The 20895-nt window shown below is 45.9% G+C and overlaps 1 protein-coding gene across 1 annotated transcript in view; it reads left to right on the forward strand.

The window, feature by feature from the left end:
- CAPN9 (calpain 9) overlaps nucleotides 1–20895 on the forward strand; it is a 1247204-nt gene that overhangs the window by 87548 nt on the left and 1138761 nt on the right. Inside the window, exon 2 of the mRNA XM_077486535.1 lies at nucleotides 19013–19082. Coding sequence (XP_077342661.1) covers nucleotides 19013–19082 — 70 coding nt within the window. The remainder of the gene's footprint in view (nucleotides 1–19012; nucleotides 19083–20895) is intronic.

The following is a 20895-nucleotide window of genomic DNA, read 5'->3' on the forward strand; positions in this document are numbered from 1 at the left end:
GTATAGATTAATGGAATTCACTGGGGATAAGGAAGATGTTCCGATTATAGCACTAGCTGACTTTAACGAAGTCCTTGATGAAGAGCTTGATAGGTTTCCCCCAAGGATGCGATCCAGGAATACGGGTGTAACCAGGTTAAGTTGTTTCTTGAAGGAAATAGGCCTAATGGACTTATGGAGAGAGAGAAACCCCAGAGTTAAACAATACTCCTGTTTTTCAGGATCTTATCTTACCCTCTCTAGAATAGACCTGGTCTTAAGAAATGCAGAAACAGCACAAAATATAAGGAACATAACATATATGCCCAGAGGAGTTTCAGATCACTCACTGCTAGTGGTGACCATAAGTACGGGGGAAAATAGAATGCAAGGAGGATGGAAAATTAGCCCATTTTGGTTTGAGCTAATAAAAGATGCAGAGGAGGTCTCGTCAAAAATACAAGAGTTTATAAGGTTTAATACGGGTACTGCCTCAAGTAGCGTAACATGGGATACCCTAAAGTCTTTCCTTAGGGGCATCCAGATCCAGCAGGTAGCAAGAACTAAGCGAAAAGCAAGGATTTGGGAGGAAAGTATTAGGAAGGAACTGATCGAGGCCGAAAATAACTACGTAAAAGATCCAACCCCAGAAAATCAAAAAACATGGCTAATGAAACAACAAGGGTATAAGATAGCAGTTAGAAAAAGGGAAGAGAGTAAAAGTATTTGCCAGAAACAGCGTTACTTCGGGGAAGGGGAGGGGGTGGGCAGAATGCTAGCTAAGCTGGTGAAAACAAACTCGCCACCGTCGGTTGTTACTAGAATTAGAACCAGGATGGGGGCATTGTCTCTAAGTGGTGAGGAGATAGTAGAAACCTTCAGAGCCTATTATCAAGAACTGTATCAATCACAAGGGACGGGGGAGAAAAGGAAAATGGATAATTTCATGGAGGGAGTGGAGTTGGTGAATCTTACTCAAGAGGAGAGGGAAGTATTAGACACCCCGATAACCCTCAGTGAACTACAACAAGCAGTGTCCGTAATGGCCAATCAAAAGGCCCCAGAACCTGATGGGTTACCGGGGGAGACATATAGATACTAAGGAGAGACGCTGCTCCCAGAGCTGTATAAGACATTAAAGAGCGCAGCGGAGAAGGGTAAATTACCCGCCTCTATGACAGAAGCCATTATTATTGTGATTCCCAAACCAGAAAAGGATCCATTAGAGGTAGCTTCCTATCGGCCGATTTCATTACTAAACTCGGATGTTAAAATATTAGCCAAAGTATTATCAAATAGGCTGAATCAATTTATCACTAAACTGGTTCATCCAGACCAAACGGGTTTTATCCAGGGAAGAACCACCAGTATGAACATTAGAAGGGCATTCTTGAATATGCAGACTCCGTCAGACAATATTGGGGCTAGAGCTATAATGTCATTGGATGTAACTAAGGCATTCACCAGTATAGAGTGGGAGTACTTATGGTGCATATTGGAGAAAATAGGATTCGGACCCTCCTTTATTGGATGGATTAAAATGTTGTACTATGCCCCTAGCGCAAGGCTAAGGGTTAATAATAGGCTTTCTGAAAAGATTGAAATGAGCAGGGGGATAAGGCAAGGTTGTCCCTTGTCCCCTCTGCTCTTTGCGCTTGCTATGGAGCCTCTGGCAATAGCTGTTAGGTCAGATCCGGGGATAACAGGGTTCCAAATAAAGGGAGGGAGACAGGAAAAGATTGCTCTATATGCGGACGATGTCCTCCTTTTCTTGGGGGATATCGACCAGTCCCTGGCGCAGGCAGTAAAATTAGTAGAAGGTTTTGGAAGGTTCTCGGGGTTAGCTATAAACTGGGGGAAATCAGAATTGCTCCGAGTCGACCACATAGATGTTGTGGATGTGCCGGGGGCTCCCCAGGTAAAGATGGTAGAAGATTTGAAATACTTAGGTATATATTTGACCGTAAACCCAGATCAGTATATTAATAAAAATTTACTACCACTACTAAATAAATTTAAACGAAAGTGTGACATCTGGAGTCGGCTCCCTTTATCGGTGGTGGGACGGTGTAGTTTGATTAAGATGATATGGTTGCCTCAACTGCTGTATATCTTGCACAATGCCCCAGTATGGATATGTAAAAAATGGTTTAAGAAATTGGAAACCCTCTTTCGGGAACTTATCTGGAAGAAGGGCACAGCCAGGATTCGACTCCAGACGCTACAGCTTCCAATAGATAGAGGGGGCTTAGCGGTAACGGAGCCTCGGAATTATTATTTGGCAGCGCAATTGCAGCATTTGGCGGGATGTGACTTGGAAACCGGAAGTAACGTAAAAAGAGGGATTATGATGATAGGCGCCCCTCATAAAACAGTGGCCGAGGTATTGGAGGCCGACTCCTTTCGGCACAAAAACTCTGTAACTATTATGATGGGTAAAGTGTGGAAAACAGTAAAATTACAAATGGGGTATACAGGGCTGTCAGAATTTACACCGTTATGGGATAATAAAAATCTCCCGGAACTAATATCAATAGGAAAGATTAAAATATGGGAAAGACAGGGTATAACGAGGCTGATCCAACTCTATGACGGCAACATCCTAAGGTCATTCTCGGAACTAAAGGAGGAATGTGACTTACCACAACAATCTTTTTATAGATACCTTCAGCTGAGACACGCGCTGGCAGCCCAGTTCGGGGCACATATGCCAGAGTGGGATAATATCCCTCTACTTCGGAAGCTACCTACAATGGATAAGGTCAGCGGGTGTATATCGATAATATATAAACAATTATGTTTAAACTTTAATCAGGAAATGGATCACTCGAAACAGAAGAGGAGGTGGGAAGAGGATTTGGGGGAAATATCAGACGAGCAGTGGAGGAGAATAATGGAACTAGGGCCAATGACATCAGTTTCCCCCTCACAAAAAATCTTGCATCTGATGTTGATACATAGGGCTTACTATACCCCTAAGAGACTATATCAGTTTGGTAGGAGAGATGATGATAGATGCCCTAGGTGCCAGAGACAGGGAGATCTTATGCACATGGTGTGGCGATGCCCGAAGCTGTTTCGATATTGGTGGGGAGTGGTGGAAACTATAAATAAAGTCTTTAAGGTAGAATTAGAAATGGATCCCATTATCTGCGTGCTTGGTTACAGGAAGGCGCAGGGAGAACAAAAAGGCACTACGGTAGCAGTTGTGCGATGCCTGTTCCAAGCACGTAGGATAATAGCACAAAGATGGCAGGCGGAGCGGGCCCCATTGGTGAGTGAATGGATCCAAGACATCAGTGAATTAATATGGAAGGAGAAGACAATATACGTAAAAAGGGGAACCTGAGAGAGTTTGAAAAAATATGGAGACCATGGGCTGATGAGATGGGGTATCCCATAGATTAGAAGTGAGTAGGAGAGTTAAGATTAAAATTAAGTAAGGTGACTTTAAACTATACTAGGAGCAAATCTCCCAAAAAAGTATCATAAAGAGGAGGTAATAAGGGCAAGAGAAAGGGTGGGAAGGAAAAGTAGGTAGTAGGAGGGTGGGAAAGGAAGGAAAGAAGGGAGGAAGTAAAAGAAAAGAGATAAGGTGGTTGAGAGAAAAAAGAAAATCGCAGTAGAATAGTAATATTAAAGGGAAGGGGGGAGGAGGGATGGGTTAAAGATAAAGAGGACGATAATTAAGAAACGCGGTATATAGTAGATAAGAAATAATAGTAAACAGCATGAGAAATTATTTTTGTAATAGTGATATATTATTGTTTTTTTAAAAGAAGTGGAAGGGGAGGGAAAAAAGGGGGGAAAAAAAGAAAACAGAGAAAATGTTGATGTGTACTAAGAGGTATTATAAATGTAAAAGAAAATGGAATAAAGATTAAAATATTAATAAGTATATGCATATGATGGTTCAGCAGCCTAGCCAATTTCACACAAGTGGTGATAACAAACTGGTTATTAACCTTGGGCATCCGTGCCACGGCTGCTGAAATCAGTACAATTTGCTGGCTGTCTTCTGATGCATAAAAAAAAAAGAGGTGTTGTTGGGGCGAATGGCTGGCCATTTTCAAATAAACCTTTGAACAATTTGGTGGTGTCCCAGTTAGGTGTGGTTCCCAAAAACGAGCCGAATAAGTTTCGGTTGATACACCACGTATCGTTCCCGAAGGGGTGTTCAGTGTTTTATTGACCCTGAGGCCTGTACGGTTTCATATACCTCCTTTGATGAGGCGGTCAGGTGGGTCAGGCGATACAACCAAGGGGCATTAATGGCAAAATCGGATGTGGAAACGGCTTTTAGGCTCTTACCCGTGCACCCGGACAGTTTTTGTTTGCTGGGTTGTTGTTGGCAAGACCAATATTATGTAGATAGGTTTTTGCCCATGGGCTGTTCCATTTCTTGTGCTATGTTTGAAGCATTTATTTCCTTTGTAGAGTAGGTGGTTAGGGACGTGGCAGGAATAGACTCCGTCATCCATTACTTGGATGATTTTCTCTGCGTGGGCCCTCCTTCTTCCAACGTGTGTGCGATTCTATTGTCAACGTTGCAGCACATTGCGATGAGATTTGGGGTGCCTTTGGCAGCTGAGGAAACGGAGGGCCCATGGATGGAGCTGAGCTTTCTAGGTATTGTGCTTGACTCCATGGCTATGGAGTCCAGGTTACCGGAAGAGAAGCTCAGGGATTTGCAGAAGGAGATCTACGGGATACGGGGCGTTTTTCCAAGGACATTGGAGTGCTGAACCATGGCCAAAGTCGTGGGTTGAGGCAGGTTTCCTTCGAAATTTGGTACTGCTGGAACTTTTTCCGGTGGTGCTGGCGTTAGAATTGTGGGGGCAGGCTTGCCGGAACCTAAAATTGCGGTTGAACTGCGACAATATGGGTGTAGTGCAGGTTATCAATAGCATGTCAGCGTCTTCGCAACCTGTCATACATTTGATGCGACAGTTGGTGTTGCACTGCTTGCAATTGAATGTCTTTCTCTATGCTGTGCATATTCCAGGAGTGGACAACACCCTGGCTGATTCTTTGTCTCGCTTCCAGTGGGACAAGTTCAGGGCACTGGCACTGGAGGCGAAGAAGGGGGGAATCCCTTGCCCAGGCTGGATATGGGATTTGGCGTTGGAATCACCGCGGGTTGGATGCAGCGGTCAGTAAGTATGTCCACATGGTCGGCATATCAAAAGGTATGGAAGGAATGGTCAGCTTTGGTTCTGGAGGCGGAGGTCAGGAGGGACGAGCCGGCGGTTAGGCTTTTAGTGTTGTATTTCGTATCCAGAAACATGGAAGCGGGGAAGTCTATTTTGTCCATAGAGAAGAAGATGGCAGGGTTAGCGTTTTGGTTTAAGCTGCATGGGATTGTAGATTGAACGAAAGACTTTTGGGTTAAGCAAGCCATTAAGGGATACAGGAAGGAGCACAGGAGTAAAGATACAAGACGGCCTATTTCTTTTGCGAATTTGTTGGCATTTGGTTGGCTGGGGTCGGTGTGCTCTTCACTTGAAAGATTGTTGTTTTCAGACGCTTTTTCACTGGCCTTTTTTGGGGCATTCCGCATTGGCAAATTGGTGAGCCCTTCCAGGGGGGTGGTAGGCGGTTTATTGGTATGGGATGTGGAAGTGTTCAGGGATAGGGTATCGGTACGGTTGAGGAAGTTGAAAAAACGATAAAAGGGGTGTAAGGGTTCAAGTGTGGTTGTATGCTATCCATGGCCGTGCGGCATGCCCGGTACAGGCTGTGGGGAGTTTTGCACGAGTGAGACCGGGTGGGGGAGGTCCTTTCCTGGTACATGCGGATGGCTCACACCTGTCGAAATTCCAGTTTGTGGCGGTGCTTCGAAAATGTTTGGGGAGGCCAGGCCTGGACAGTTCCACATACGCTTTACACTCCTTCCTTGCCTCATCTATATCCTGGGGCATTCATATGTGTGTTGGGGTGCCCGGAGAGGGGACGCAAGACCAGGTGGGAGACAGTTGGGGATCTCCAGAAGAGAGGTGTCATACGGTGGCTGGGTAGGCCGGGAATGATGTGGGGCAGAGTGGTCCCGGAAGTGGAGAGATATGCGTGGTTGGACAGACCGCCAGATGTGTTAGTTATCCACGCAGGGGGCAATGATCTAGGAGTCCGGACAGTCAGGGACCTGATAGCGGACATAAAGGCTGACCTGGTTTACCTGCGTACAGCTTTCCCAGACACCTTACTGCTATGGTCTGACATGGTGACGAGGACGACTTGGCGCATGGCTTGGTCAGTATACAGACTCAATAAGGCAAGGATTAGGGTGAATAAGGTGATCGGGAGGTTATTGGCCTGGGAAGGGGGTAGAACGGTGATTCGCCATAGGGAACTAGAGACAAACGTTGGTCTCTATTTAAGGAAGGATGGGGTTCACTTCACAGACGTGGGCATTGACCTTTAGTCTTTGGGGCTTCAGGAAGGTATTCATGCGGCCCTGCGGGTGTGGAGGTGCCATCAAGGTTTAGGTTTCACCCTTTCAGGCTGTGGAGGTGTTTGTTGGTCAGTGACGATAGCAGTAATAGAGATGGTAAAGTGGGTGGGGGTCTCTTCAGTAGATGGCCCTTCCGGTGTGTACATCAAAAGTTTTGATGAATACAGATGTTGTTGCACTGTGGGAAAGGTGGTTGTCTCCGAGCGGTACAGCTGGAGGCCTATGAGGTCTGGTAAAGGTCCAGCAGTGCCCCCTGATTTATATATATTTATATATACGGTAAAAAGAAGTTGGCTCTGTCACTGACCAATAAATCGGGTGAAACATGTTGTTTCTATGTGTTTGATATATGTTATTATATTCAAAGTTAATATGGAGTTTATTTCAGTTGGTTTAATAAAGGCTGTTGTGGCCATTTTACTCCATAAGAATGGTGTGGTCTCTTATTAAAGGGGAAATAGGGTTGGGAGTAAAAGGGGCTGTATCAGCAGAGAGTGGCTTATCTGGGCTACACTGGTCAAGTATCTTCCCGACTATAGAGCTTAAATTAACAGGTCTATAGTTACTTGGTGAAGACTTTGTGTTATACCTTAAGGGTTCCACATGTACTGTCACTTTAAGGCTGGCTCCACCCAGGAGTGATGACAAGGGTCAAGGGGTATAGTAGCCATCTTGGACACATGTAAGCAGCATAATAAGATGTACTGTCCTGAGATGCATGCTGCAGTGTACAGTGAGTACTGAAATAAACATCCATTGTTCCAGACCAGAGTCTTCTGTCTCTCACAACACAGAGGATATAACACTTTGATCCCTTTTAAATATGGGCACCACATTGACCCTATGCCAATCCAAAGGTACCATTCCAGGCATTAACCTCTTGCCGACCAGCCGCCGCAGTTTTACTGTGGCAAAAAGTCATGGCTGGGCGAAACGACGTTACCTTATGTTGCTTCGCCTTTTGATCGCTTGTGACAGAGAGAGAATCGGGATCTATGTGTGTAAACACAGTTACCGGTTCTTTCAGGGGAGTAGAGACAGATCGTGTGTTCATACTATGTTTGAACACTGATTGCTCTCTCCTCCTAGACAGTCCCATCCCCTTACAGTTAGAACACACCTAGGGAACACAATTAACCCCTTGATCGCCCCCTAGTGTTAACCACTTCCCTGCCAGTGACATTTATACAGTAATCAGTGCATTTTTATAGCACTGATTACTTTATAATTGTCAATGTGGTATATTATAGCAAAAAGCATTTGTGCTCTTTTGTTTATAGTGCAAATATCAAATACCACCAAAAGAAAGCTCTATTTGTGGGAAAATAAATGTCAATTTTGTTTGGGTACATCATCGCATAACCGCGCAATTGTCACTTAAAGCGACACAGTGCCGTATCACAAAAAATGGACTAATCATAGAGCAGTCAGTTTTTTCCGGGGCTGCAGTGGTTAATGAGTCTCTAAATATTTGAAGCAATGGCCTTGAAATGACAATTCTTTTAGAATCTGAGTGGATGCCATCTGGTCCAGGTGCTTTATCCACATTTATTCTGTCTAAATATTTCTGGACTATATCACTTGAGCCATTGTGGATCATTTGGGGCTGTGTCACCACCACCCCCATTATGGACATGAGCTCCCCAATGCTCCTTTTATACACAGAGCTGAAGAAAGTATTTGCTAAATTTGCCTTCTTTTTGTCCCCAGTCACTTACTCTAATGCCGTGTACACGCGATCAGGCTATCCTGCGGACAATCTGTCAGACTTTGCAGCGGAGGTCCGCCAGACATTCCAAACGAACAGGCTTGCCCACACATGCCCGGACCTGCGGAAAATCCGCCAGACTATTGAAATGAACGGACTTGTCCACACATGGAGTAAAGTCCGTTCATGAGCCGTACCAGGCCACATGCCCTCAACATGAGGGAGTGTTTTCAGGAAGGGGGGCCTGCAGGGCCCCCCACCCCAAAGCACCTTGTCCTCATGTTGATGAGGACAAGGGCCTGCGGGCGGGGGGCTTATCAGAATCTGGGAGCCCCCTTTAATAAGGGACCCCCAGATTCCGGCCCCCACCCTATGTGAATGAGTATGGGGTACGATGTACCCCTAACCCATTCACCTGGGAGGAAAAAAGTGTTAATAAAAACACACAACACAGGTTTTTAAAATACTTTATTAGACAGCTCCGGGGGTCTTCTTCCGACTCCTCCGCTATCTTCTGCTCTTTTACTAGCTCTTTTACTAGCGGAGGAGCCCAGCTTGTCCCGCTCTTCGGTTCTTCTTGCCGGGCCTCCGCTTTCTTCTTCCAGCTCTTTTACTAGCGTTGGCCCAGCCTTGTCGCTGTCGTCACAGTCTTCTGCTTCTTCTTCTTACTGCTTCTTTTTCTTCTTCCTTCTTCTCTTCCGATGTTGACACAACGCTCTCTCTGGCCGTAATGGCAGGGACACATCGCGTGGCTACTTATATAGGCATAAAGGGCAGGGTCACCGGGTGATGTCACATGGTGACCCCACCCCTTATGATGTCACAGTCCCAGCATCCCCTGGGATTTATAACATTTAAACAATAACGTTCCTTTATTTTTAAGTTTTTTAAAGGCGCTTTTTTTATTATTTATAGCGATTTTAACTTTGCCCGTGAGTCACACAGGTTTTATTTGTAGCCTTTTAAACGTATTGCCCATGGGAATATGCTTTGCAGTGAGTTTACATACAGTCACTTTGAAGATTTCCCATTTCTGTTCTGTGTCCATTGATGCCAATATTCCCTCACGGTCTAAGTTCTGGAGAGCAGCCCTCATCCTTGGAAAATGTGCTCTCTTAAAGTTGAGTGTTTTTAGTTAGGTGTCCAATCTGTCTGCCGCAATATTGCAGTCCCACAAAAAGTCACCGCCATTACTAGTAAAAAATAAATGAAAATGCCATAAATCTATCCCCTAGTTTGTAGATGCTATAACTTTTTGTGCAAACCAATCAACATATGCTTAATTAGTTTTTTTTAACCAAAAATATGTAGCAGAATACATATTGGCCTTAATTGATGAATACATTTGATTTTTTACATTTTTTTATTGGATATGTTTTATAGCAGAATGTAAAACTATTTTTGTTTCACAATTGTCGGTCTTTTTTTGTCTCTAGAGCAAAAAATAAAAACCGCAGAGGTGATCAAATACCACCAAAATAAACTCTATTTGTGGGAAAATCTATTTTATTTCGGTACAGCGCAGTTGTCAGATAAAGTAACGCAGTGCTGTATCGCAAAAAATGGCTTGGTCATTAAGGGGTAAAACCATCCGGAGCTGAAGTACATCCCCATTGTATGTAGTTAGGTTCTCATTTTCTCTCTTCTCTAGATGTTAAGTGGTAGTTGATTGGCCAACGTAGTCACTGTATTGGCTACAAAACACACTCCTGATTTTACTATGCTGTCGTATATAAGACCCCACAGAGCAGAGCATGTTGCTTGATATGTTTAATTCAGAACTCCAGACCGTACCTGGTGGAAAACTGTTCAATAGTCTTTCATAGAGGTCCAAATGCAGCCATTGTTTAAAGTTAAATTAAAGTTAAAAGTTAATGTGGCATTTTTTCATTGCAGTGCACCACAACACACAGTAGGGCATGCAAGGTTTCTGTTGCAGTAAAGCACACATTACCGCAACACATTGCAAAAATGTGAATCGGCATGTAATTTGAAGAAGGGAACAAAAATGTGTAGACGTGGGCAAACGTTTTTTTTTATTAGGTGTACCTAATCAGTAACATATCGCCATCCGTCTGTTTTGATAAGATCTTGTCATATCGGATGGCAGGCGGGTGTCAGCGGACACATCTCTGCTGACATCCACCTTCCCATAAAAGTCAATGGGGAGCCCGCTCAGATCCCAAAAACAGACAGGCGGATCCGAGCAAGCTGATCATGTGAAAGGAACCTAACAAGGCAGCCCATCATAGTGATGGGTAAAAAGTAATGTGAAAGGGAGAGCAAGCTTTGCCTTTTTAGAGTGGCACAATAGCTTTTTGTGACGCTATTTCCATGTTTGTGTAAATGATAAAACCATTAAAAGTTCTATTTAAAAGAGAAAATACAAAAATTTGTCTAAGTTGGATATAATCCACTAACCTCTAGATGCCTTTACCCCCATGATCCAAAATCACTAGAATGATAATGATTGGCATAACAAAAAAGGGGGTCCTGCACATTGTTCAGCTCTCCAGCCACATATGTTTGAAAGGAAGCGGAGTCCCATCCACTTTTAGAACTTTGTCTTAAAGGAAAGACGACTCTTCCACCACTAGTTTTTGGCAAAAAAAATTCCTTCGTTAGAATGGAGGCGCCTGCACCCGATCCGATGGATGGATCGACCTTGGAGGGGCCGATATCACAAGCTCCCTGGACAGGTAAGTGTCCTTATTAAAAGTCAGCAGATACAATGTTTGTAGCTAGTAACTTTAAAAAAAAAATGTTTGTGGCTGGAACTCCGCTTTAACCACTTCAATACCGAGCCATAGTCAAATGACCCCCACAGATGAGATCTCCCATCCTGGGTGGGCATCATATGTCTTCATTATTTCGCTGCTCTTGTTGTTACCAGGTTCTCCTCCTCACACACAGATCGTGTGTGAGAAGGAGATTGAGGTAACATCTCATTACCGCTTAGTGTACACCAACACACACTGATTACCCCCCCTAATAAAGAGGACCTGTCACCAGCCATCAAGGTACCTGTCATCACCCGTCCCAGCCCATTTGAGTACCGGAGTACCTGTCCCAGCCCATCTGAGTACCGGAGTACCTGTCACAGTCCATTTGAGTACCCGAGTACCTGAGTACCTGTCAGTCCATCTGAGTATCCAAGTACCTGTCACAGCCCATCTGAGTATCCGATACCTGTCACAGCCATCTAAGTACCCGAGTACCTGTCGCAGTCCATCTGAGTACCAGTCACAGTCCACCTGAGTACCCGAGTACCAGTCACAGTCCATCTGAGTACCCGAGTACCTGTCACAGTCCATCTGAATACCCGAGTACTTCTCACAGCCCATCTCAGTACCTGAATACCTGAGTACCCTGTCACAGTCCATTTGAGTACCTGTCACAGCCCATTTAAGTACCTGAGTACCTGTCACAGTCCATCTGAGTACCCGAGTAGCTGTCACAGTCCATCTGCGTACCCGAGTAGCTGTCACAGTCCATCTCAGTACCTGAGTACTTGTCACAGTTCATCTGAGTACCTGTCACAGGCCATCTGAGTACCTGAATACCTGTCACCAGCCCATCGGAGTACCCGAATACCTGTCACCAGCCCATCGGAGTACCCGAATACCTGTCACCAGCCCATCGGAGTAACCGAGTACCTGTCTTCCAGCCCATCAGAGTACCTGAGTACCTATTTGCAGCCCATACCTCATAGAATACACGTTGGGGTGTTTGCTTTCCAAAATGGGGTCATTTTGGGGGTAATTCCATTGTCCTGGTTAGGGATGAGCTTCGTGTTCGAGTAGAACATACGTTTGACTCGAACATCGGCTGTTCGCCCGTTCGGCGAATTCCGAACGTTATGGGCCGTTCGCGCCAAATTCGTGTGGCGCTCACGGCCCACAATGCACTGCGCCATCGCAGTGCATTGCTGGCTCATGATTGGCCAAGCATGCACTGTGACCCCGCATGCTTGGACAATCACAGCGCCGGCAGCGAGGAGAGCCATGATTGGCCACAGGCAGGATGCCTGTGGCCAATCATAGCTCAGGCTGTGTAGTAAATGCCCCACAATATACAAGTCCGCCAGCGCGGCAGCCTTGTGTAGTGTGTTGGCGTCTGTAGGAGTTAGTGGGTGTTCTGTGTATCTTCAACACAGTATACACCGATCGTTATCGGCCGATTTTTCGTTCTTGCTCTTCTGTAGTGGTTGTTGTCTGCGTGCCCTGACCACAGTATACACCGCTATATTCACCTATATAGCTAGCTATATTTCTCTTTTTTAATAGAGCTTGCAGTCAGTGGTAGGAGATTGTGCGTGCTGTCTGCGTGCCCTGACCGCAGTATACACCGCTATATTCACCTATATAGCTAGCTATATTTCTCTTTTTTAATAGAGCTTGCAGTCAGTGGTAGGAGATTGTGCGTGCTGTCTGCGTGCTCTGAACCCAGTATACACCGCTATATCCACCTATATAGCTAACTATCTTGCTCGTTTTAAATAGAGCTTGCAGTCAGTGGTAGGAGATTGTGCGTGCTGTCTGCGTGCTCTGGACCCAGTATACACCGCTATATCCACCTATATAGCTAACTATCTTGCTCATTTTAAATAGAGCTTGCAGTCAGTGATAGGAGATTGTGCTTGCTGTCTGCGTGCTCTGAACCCAGTATACACCGCTATATTCACCTATATAGCTAGCTATATTTCTCTTTTTTAATAGAGCTTGCAGTCAGTGGTAGGAGATTGTGCGTGCTGTCTGCGTACTCTGAACCCATTATACACCGCTATATTTACTTATATAGCTAGCTATATTTCTCTTTTTTAATAGAGCTTGCAGTCAGTGGTAGGAGATTGTGCGTGCTGTCTGCGTGCTCTGAACCCAGTATACACCGCTATATCCATCTATATAGCTAGCTATCTTGCTCGTTTTAAATAGAGCTTGCAGTCAGTGGTAGGAGATTCTGCGTGCTCTGAACCCAGTATACACCGCTATATCCATCTATGTAGCTAGCTATCTTGCTCGTTTTAAATAGAGCTTGCAGTCAGTGGTAGGAGATTCTGCGTGCTCTGAACCCAGTATACACCGCTATATCCACCTACATAGCTCTTCTCTATTTGAGCCATCTGTCATCTGCAGGAGTTAGTGGAAGTTGTGTGTGCCTCCAGCACAATATACACTACCCAATTGCTGGTTTTCCCAACTCCCTTCAGGCCATTACCATGTCTGGAAGGCCAGCAAGGAGAGGCAGACAGGCGCGAGCCGATAAAAGAGGGCAAGCAGGCTCTGTGTCTAGAGACAACAGTGCTGGTCGTGGACGCGGTGCATCGTCATCATCAGCACATGGCCATGGGACACGCTTGTCCTTCTTTTCGACAGCTGGACATGTTGAGCCGCAACATGCCAACGACTTGGTAGAGTGGATGACCAAGCCCTCTTCATCCTCCTCATCCTTTCTCACCCAGTCTCAGGGTACTAGCAAAGCAGCTGCCAACGCATCATATTCCCTCCTCTCAATGTCATCATCAGTGACTCCTTCCCTAGACCCACCACGTCCTTCTGAGGAGTCTCCTGAACTCTTTGAGCACAGTGTTGGGTACATGCTCCAGGAGGAGGCCCAGTGTTTTGTAGGCTCTGATGATGATACTCAGCTAGAGGAAGGCAGTAGCGTGAATGCAGAGAGAGGGGATGCTCAAGAAGGACAGCAATCTGGCAGTCATGTTCCACAAGCTGCAGCATACTGCCAGGTTTGCTCCAGCGATGAAGAGGGAGGGGATGATGAGGGCACTGACTCCACATGGGTGCCTGGTAGGAGAGAGGAGGAGGAGGAGGCACATGTCCAACGAGGCAGGATGCCCTCCGGGGGCCAGCTTAGGGGCAGCACACCGACTGAATCACACCGCAGAGCTCCGCCTGTGCAGGGCGCTGCCTCTGCGCGTTATTCTAAAAGTTCTTTGGTGTGGGCCTTTTTTGAGACGAGTGCATCAGATCGCACTGCTGCTATTTGCAACATATGTCTCAAGCGTATCTCGCGTGGCCAAAACATCAGCCGCTTGGGCACCACATGCTTGACCTGACATATGTTGACCTGCCATGCAGCTCGTTGGCAAGCATACCTCAAAGACCCACACCAAAGAACAACGCGGACCTCTCCTTGCTCCTCATCAGCTGGGATCTCCAACCCCACTAGACCTTCAGTCCTCTCTGAAACCTGCTCTGAGAGGAATGAAGGTGTAGAATTAGGTGTGTCACAGCCAAGTGCTTCCGGGCACTCTGCTAGCAGTACACCCACGTCTGATTATAGCAGGCAAATGTCCCTGCCCCAGCTGCTGGACCGGCGAAAGAAGTTCACTCCCAGCCATCCACATGCCCAGCGGTTGAATGCTAGCTTGGCTAAATTGCTAGCACTTCAACTGCTGCCTTTTTAGTTGGTAGACTCGGCCCCCTTCTGTGAGTATGTACAACTTGCGGTTCCTCAGTGACAGGTCCCCAAACGCCACTTTTTCTCATGGAAGGCGATTCCTGCTCTCTACCGGCATGTGGAAGGCAATGTCCTTGCCTCGCTGGACAGGGCGGTCAGCGGTAAGGTGCATATTACCGCTGACTCATGGTCCAGCAGGCATGGACAGGGACGTTACCTGTCTTTCACGGCCCATTGGGTCACTCTTCTGGCAGCTGGGAAGGATGCAGGACAAGGTGCAGTAGTGTTGGAGGTTGTTCCGCCACCACGCCTCCAAAATGCTACTATTGGTTGTGACACACCTCTCTCCTCCACCCCCTCCTCTTCTTCTTCCTCCATGGCCTTTTCCAGTGCTCTGTCCTCAGAACCAGCGGTGCTCCGTAGGCGTTCCAGGGGCGACGCAAGTACGCAGGAAAAACGATGCCATGCCGTGCTTGCGCTGGTTTGTTTGGGGGACAGGAGCCACACTGGGGCGGATGTTTTGTCAGCTCTGCAGGGGCAGGCCGAGAGGTGGTTGACGCCACGCCAGCTTAAGCTAGGAATGGTGGTTTGCGACAATAGCACCAACCTCCTCTCCTCCCTCCGACAGGGACAACTGACCCATGTGCCCTGTGTGGCTCACGTCCTTAACCTGGTGGTGCAGCGGTTCTTGGGCAGGTACCCGGGCTTACAGGATGTCCTGAAGCAGGCCAGGAAAGTCTGTGTGCATTTCCGCCGATCATTTGATGCCTGTGCTCGGCTGGCTGAGCTCCAAAAGGAGTTGAACCTGCCCAAGAACCACCTTATATGTGACATGCCCACCAGGTGGAACTCAACGTTGGCCATGCCGCAGCGGCTGCACACGCAGCAGAGGGCCATCAATGAGTACCTGTGCGACTACGGCACCAGGACAGGGTCAGGGGAGCTCAGTATTTTCTCACCACGCCAGTGGGGCATGATCAGGGATGCATGCACTGTCCTGTCACCGTTTGAGGAGGCCACAAGGATGGTGAGCAGTGACAGTGCATGCATCAGTGACACTGTACCTCTTGTCCACCTCTTGGAGCATACGCTGCGTGGAATAATGGACAGGGCACTTGAGGCAGAACAGAGGCAGGAAGAGGAGGACTTCCTTGCCTCTCAAGGCCCCCTTTATCCAGACAGTGTTCCTGCTGTGCCACCCATCACACAGGAAGAGGAGGAGGAGGAGGAGGAGGATGATTGTGTCAGCATGGAGGTGGAGGCTGGCACTCACCAGCAGCAGCAGTCTTGTAGGGATGATTTACAGTCCCAAGAAACCGTGGACTTGTACGTAGCTGGGAGGAGGTAGCTGCGGATCATGTTGTCCTTAGTGACCCAGAGGACTCCGGACCGAATGCCTCAGCTAACCTACGCTGCATGGCCTCCCTGATCCTGCAAAGCCTGCGGATAGATCCTCGTATTCTTCGGATCAAGAAGAGGGACCATTACTGGCTGGCCACTCTCCTTGATCCACGGTACAAGGGTAAGGTTGCCGACCTTATCTTGCCGTCGCAGAGGGAGCAGAGGATGAGACATCTCCGGGAGGCCTTGCAGAAAGGTCTGTGCAACACATTTCCAGAGACTGGGAGGTTACAAACTCCTGGTCCTGGACAACGTGTTGCTGAGGCATCGGTCAGAAGGAGCGGTGGAGAAGGTGGCCGTCTGACCGATGCTTTCAGGCAATTTTTTAGTCCGCAGCCCAAGGTATGATCGGTTCCAGCAACCATTGCCAGCGTCTGATTTATATGGTGCAGGAATACCTAGGGGCAATGTCAGACTTGGACACCTTTCCCACCGAAAATCCTCTGGCATACTGGGTCTTGAGGATGGATCACTGGCCAGAGCTTGCACAGTATGCAATTGAGCTACTGGCTTGTCCTGCATCCAGCATTCTTTCGGAACGCACCTTCAGTGCTGCTGGTGGCTTTGTTACCGATCACAGGGTGCGCCTGTCCACCGAATCAGTTGATCGACTGACCTTCATCAAGATGAATCAGTCTTGGATCACCCACAGCTACCAAGCACCTGAAGCTGATGTAACCAAATAATTTTTTTGGAAATATCACATCCCTTCAAGACTGCCTATGCTGATGCTGAGTGACTGTCCTGTTATGTTGATTGTCGATCCTCTTCCTCCTCCGCTGATATGTTGGAAGAACATTTTTGGTTCTGGGTGATGCCATCAGCCCAATTTTTCTGCCCCTGTTTAACAGGGGCGTTTAATTACAATTTTTGATGCAATGCTTTGCAGCAGGGCTAATTCCTGCACTAAAACTAGAGTATATGGGAGAGGTTGCAGTGTTGTGGCACCAGCACCAGTGCCTAAGGCCCAATTTTTCTGCCCCTGTTTAACAGGGACATGTAATTACAATTCTTGATATAATATTCCACAGGAGGGCCTGTTCCTGTGCCCACCCAGAGTAACTGTGAGGACTTATAGTGTTGTGGCACCAGCACCACAACCACCAAAGGTCAATTATTCTACCACTGTTCAACAATGGCATGTAATTCTTGATATAATCGTTCACAGCAGGGCGCTCCAGCGCCCACCAAGAGTCACTTTGAGGGCTTACAATGTTGTGGCAGAACCAACACCTTGTTCCGCCATTTCTGCAGAGCATATAGGGCAGGCCCCTACTTTCAAACATCCAACTTACAAACATCTCCTACTGCAAACGGAAGGAGACAACATCAAGTGAGATGAAAAAAGATGGACGGCAAAACAAAATATACAGGGGTGATAACCCTTCCCTATGTTTTCCAAAAAGCTTAAAAATTGTTTTTTTGACTGGAGCTAAATGTACCAGTTGAAAATTACAAACAGATTTAACTTAACACAACAAATCTACACAGTCCCTGTCTTGTTTGCACCGCCTGTATACTGCTGTTCTGATTATATAGGGCCTGGGGGCCACACGTATTTCCTTTTTTTAATATGGGTACGGGGTTCCCCTTAATATCCGTACAAGACCCAAAGGGGCTGGTAATGGGCAGGGAGGGCTACCCATGCCATTTTTCTCAATGATTTTCAACCATATTGCAGGAACCAGATATAACATTAAAACCGCAAGCAGTTTGAAATGACGTTATTTCCATTAAATGTCATTTTGTGCAGGGACTGTTCTAAACACAGGAAACACGTGGTACTTCACAGGCTTACTATAGACACCCCCCAGGCATGATATTTAAAGGAATATTTCACTTTTTTTTTTCACTTTAATCGTCATTAAAATCAGTGCTCCCGCCATAACGGCCATTTTTAAAAACATTGACCCATGTCCCCTGGGGCAGGAGCCAGGTCCCCAAACCCTTTTTAGGACAGCATCTTGCATATTAGCCGTTAAAATTAACACTTTTAATTTCGAACGTTTGAGTCCCATAGACTTCAATGGGGTTCTAACGTTCGTACAAATTTGGGGTCCGTTCGAAAGTTCTGGTGCGAACCGAACCGGGGGGGTGTTCGGCTCATCCCTAGTCCTGGTGCTCCAGGACCTTCAAAAGTTTGAAATGAGATGTGTAATGTATGCTCCTAGAACGCCTGAAGGTACTACTTCAATGTTGGGCCTCTGTATATGGCCAGGCTGTGTAAAAGTCTCACACATGTGGTATCGTCATACTCAGGAGGAGCAGCAGAATGGGTTTTGGGGTGTAGTTTTTGCTATATACATGCTAAGTGTTAGAAATATCTTATAAATGGATACATTTGTGTAAAAAAAAAGATTTTCATTTTCTTTCCACGTTTTCTGAAGACTTGTATATAAAAATGAACCGTTCAAAAGACCCCTAATGCTTCATAGAATATACTTGACAATTCCATTGTCCTTGTGCTCCAGGGCCTTCACAAATGTAATAGGTCATTAGGAAATTAGAGGTGACATTTATGCTCCTAGAATGCCTAACGGTGCTCCCTGCATGTTGGGTTTTTGTATGTGGACAGGCTGTGTAAAAGCCATACACATGTGGTATCGCCATACTCAGAATAAGTAGCAGAATGTATTTTGGGGTGTCATTTTTGCTATGTACATGCTGTGTTAGAAATATCTTATAAACTGGCCACTTTGTGTAAAAAAAAAAAAAAAAAATGTTTTCACTTTCTTTCCATGTTTTCCGAAGACTTGAACTGTGAAAAGACTTGAAAAAATGAACTGTTAAAAAGTCTCATTATGCCTCATAGAATAGAGGTTGGTGTGTTTTCTTTCCAAAATGGGGTGATTAAATATCACCAAAAGAAAGAAATGATAACATTTTTATTTGGGTACAGTGTTGCAGTGTTGAGTAATTGGCATTAATTGGAAATGTGAGAGCGCTGAAAGCTAAAAATTGTTCTGGGGAAGGGAGGTTGTATAAATGCCCTGTATTAAAGTGGTTAAGTGAAAAAACAAAAACACACATTTATGCCACTGTATTGTCTTTTCTAGGAAATTGTAAAGGACCCAGAGTTTATATTAGGCGGTGCTTCAAGAACGGATGTCCGTCAAGGTGATCTTGGTAAGTTTTACATTTTCTTTTACAAAGATACTTTTACATGTTTGAAGATATAACAGTAAGTGTACAATATAAGAATAACTGCATGGAAAAATTTATCAACATGCCACATTTTTGCAGAAACTTTTGAAACTTTTTTTTTAATGTGAGGGTATATCTACTATTGGGGCATAATATGTAGGCAGAATAGACAGAAGTAACCATAAAAAAGATATGAAAATTAATTCTTAAAGAAGAACTCCAGCTTTTCCTCCCCAAAACAGATGCATTGTGCATGTAAATTAATCACAACCCCAGTGTCAGTTTATCTGTATCTTACCTACTTTAGCTGTTTAAAACAAGTTTCTGTGTCTGTGATGTCACTCCTCCTGGCTGAATTTCTACGTTCTCCTTGACTGCTTGTTTCCTTGCTTTGCCAGTCCTGATACTACATGTCCCATGATCCTTTGAGCCTCTGTAGTTTCAGGATGAGCTATGGGAGTCACTTGTGGCAGCTGTGGGAGTTGAAGTGGATGGGTATTTCTGGGCCTTCATGTGGGTGGTGATTGGGGGAGGAATGGAATTGTTATCCCTGCCTACACTCCATTTCTCTCTGCAGTGAAGAGGGAACACGCAGGAAGTGGAACTTTAGTCAGAAAATTAAAGTGATTCAAAAGGCAAATTTTTTACATTTCTAAAAAATAATAAACATGTCATACTTCCCTGCTCTGTGTAATGGTTTTGCAGAAAGCAGCCCTGATCTTCCTCTCCCCCCACTGCCGCTTGCTAAGAGGGCACTCATGCATGCTTGCATCATGCAACCCACACAGAAAAACCATGGCTATGCCCGCCAAACACGCGTTGCTCTCAGTGTCATTTAGGCTGAGGTTGCAGCTGCGTGTTTCTGAATGCATGGCAACCAGCATAGAAAACAGACACTTTGATATGCTTTTCTAAAATGCGCAGCAATTCAAGTCGCACTTTTATTACCATTTAGGCTGCATTCTTATCTGCACATTTCGGAGCGCATTACAACCTGAAAGAAAACGCTTTGCCAAAATCACATTTGCGTTATCTGCCTGTTTCCAAACGGATGGCAACCCGAAATAAAAAAAGCATGCTTTATGTGCATGCAATGTATAACATGGTTCCAAATACAACCAGCACAGAAAACACGCACTTTGTTGTGCATTTAAAAAACACAGGGTAACGCATGTGTGGCAACGCACATCATACTTGTGTTACCATTTGTTCGCATCTGCGCGTTTTGCCAAATGCATGGCAACTCGCAAGATAAAAGCACTCTTTGGTGAGCATTTTAAATACGCGTGGCAACGTGCTGTTTGCTTGTGTAGCGCCGCCTCCTGAAGAGCACACACTATATGTTTTTGCAATTTAATGTTACCCCTCAAACCACAGTTTGGTATGGGTATAATTGTTCTAAATTTTTGTCCTCAGTATCAGTCTGACTGGACTGCAGGGTGTTCTGCCTGGCCATGGTGGGCGCTGTCACTTTTGGCAGGCATTGAAACACAGTCTAGTTGGGTGCATAAAGGTTACTCTCTCTCTGAACCAGCCCAGTTGGAGTGTCGCTCTTGCTGTGTTTTCTGGGAGGGGGTACTTAAGGTGTGGATGTCACATGTTTCGGGGTTCCGGTCCAGAAGTATGTTCTGACTGCATGGTCCTGGTCCTCCTGACCAGCCCCCAGGACATCCATGTCCTGAGGTGCGGATCCACTCGCCTTTACATCTCGGGGCTGGCTAGCCCGAGGCGAGGAAACAAAGGAGGATTCGGAGGTGGTCCAGTACCATCTCGGTTAGTGGAGAGGCCCAGCAAC

Source organism: Lithobates pipiens, unplaced genomic scaffold (genome assembly GCF_037356315.1).
Source record: "Lithobates pipiens isolate NorthernLeopardFrog02 unplaced genomic scaffold, aLitPip1_a1.2 Scaffold_18, whole genome shotgun sequence".
Taxonomy (NCBI): Eukaryota; Metazoa; Chordata; class Amphibia; order Anura; family Ranidae; genus Lithobates; species Lithobates pipiens.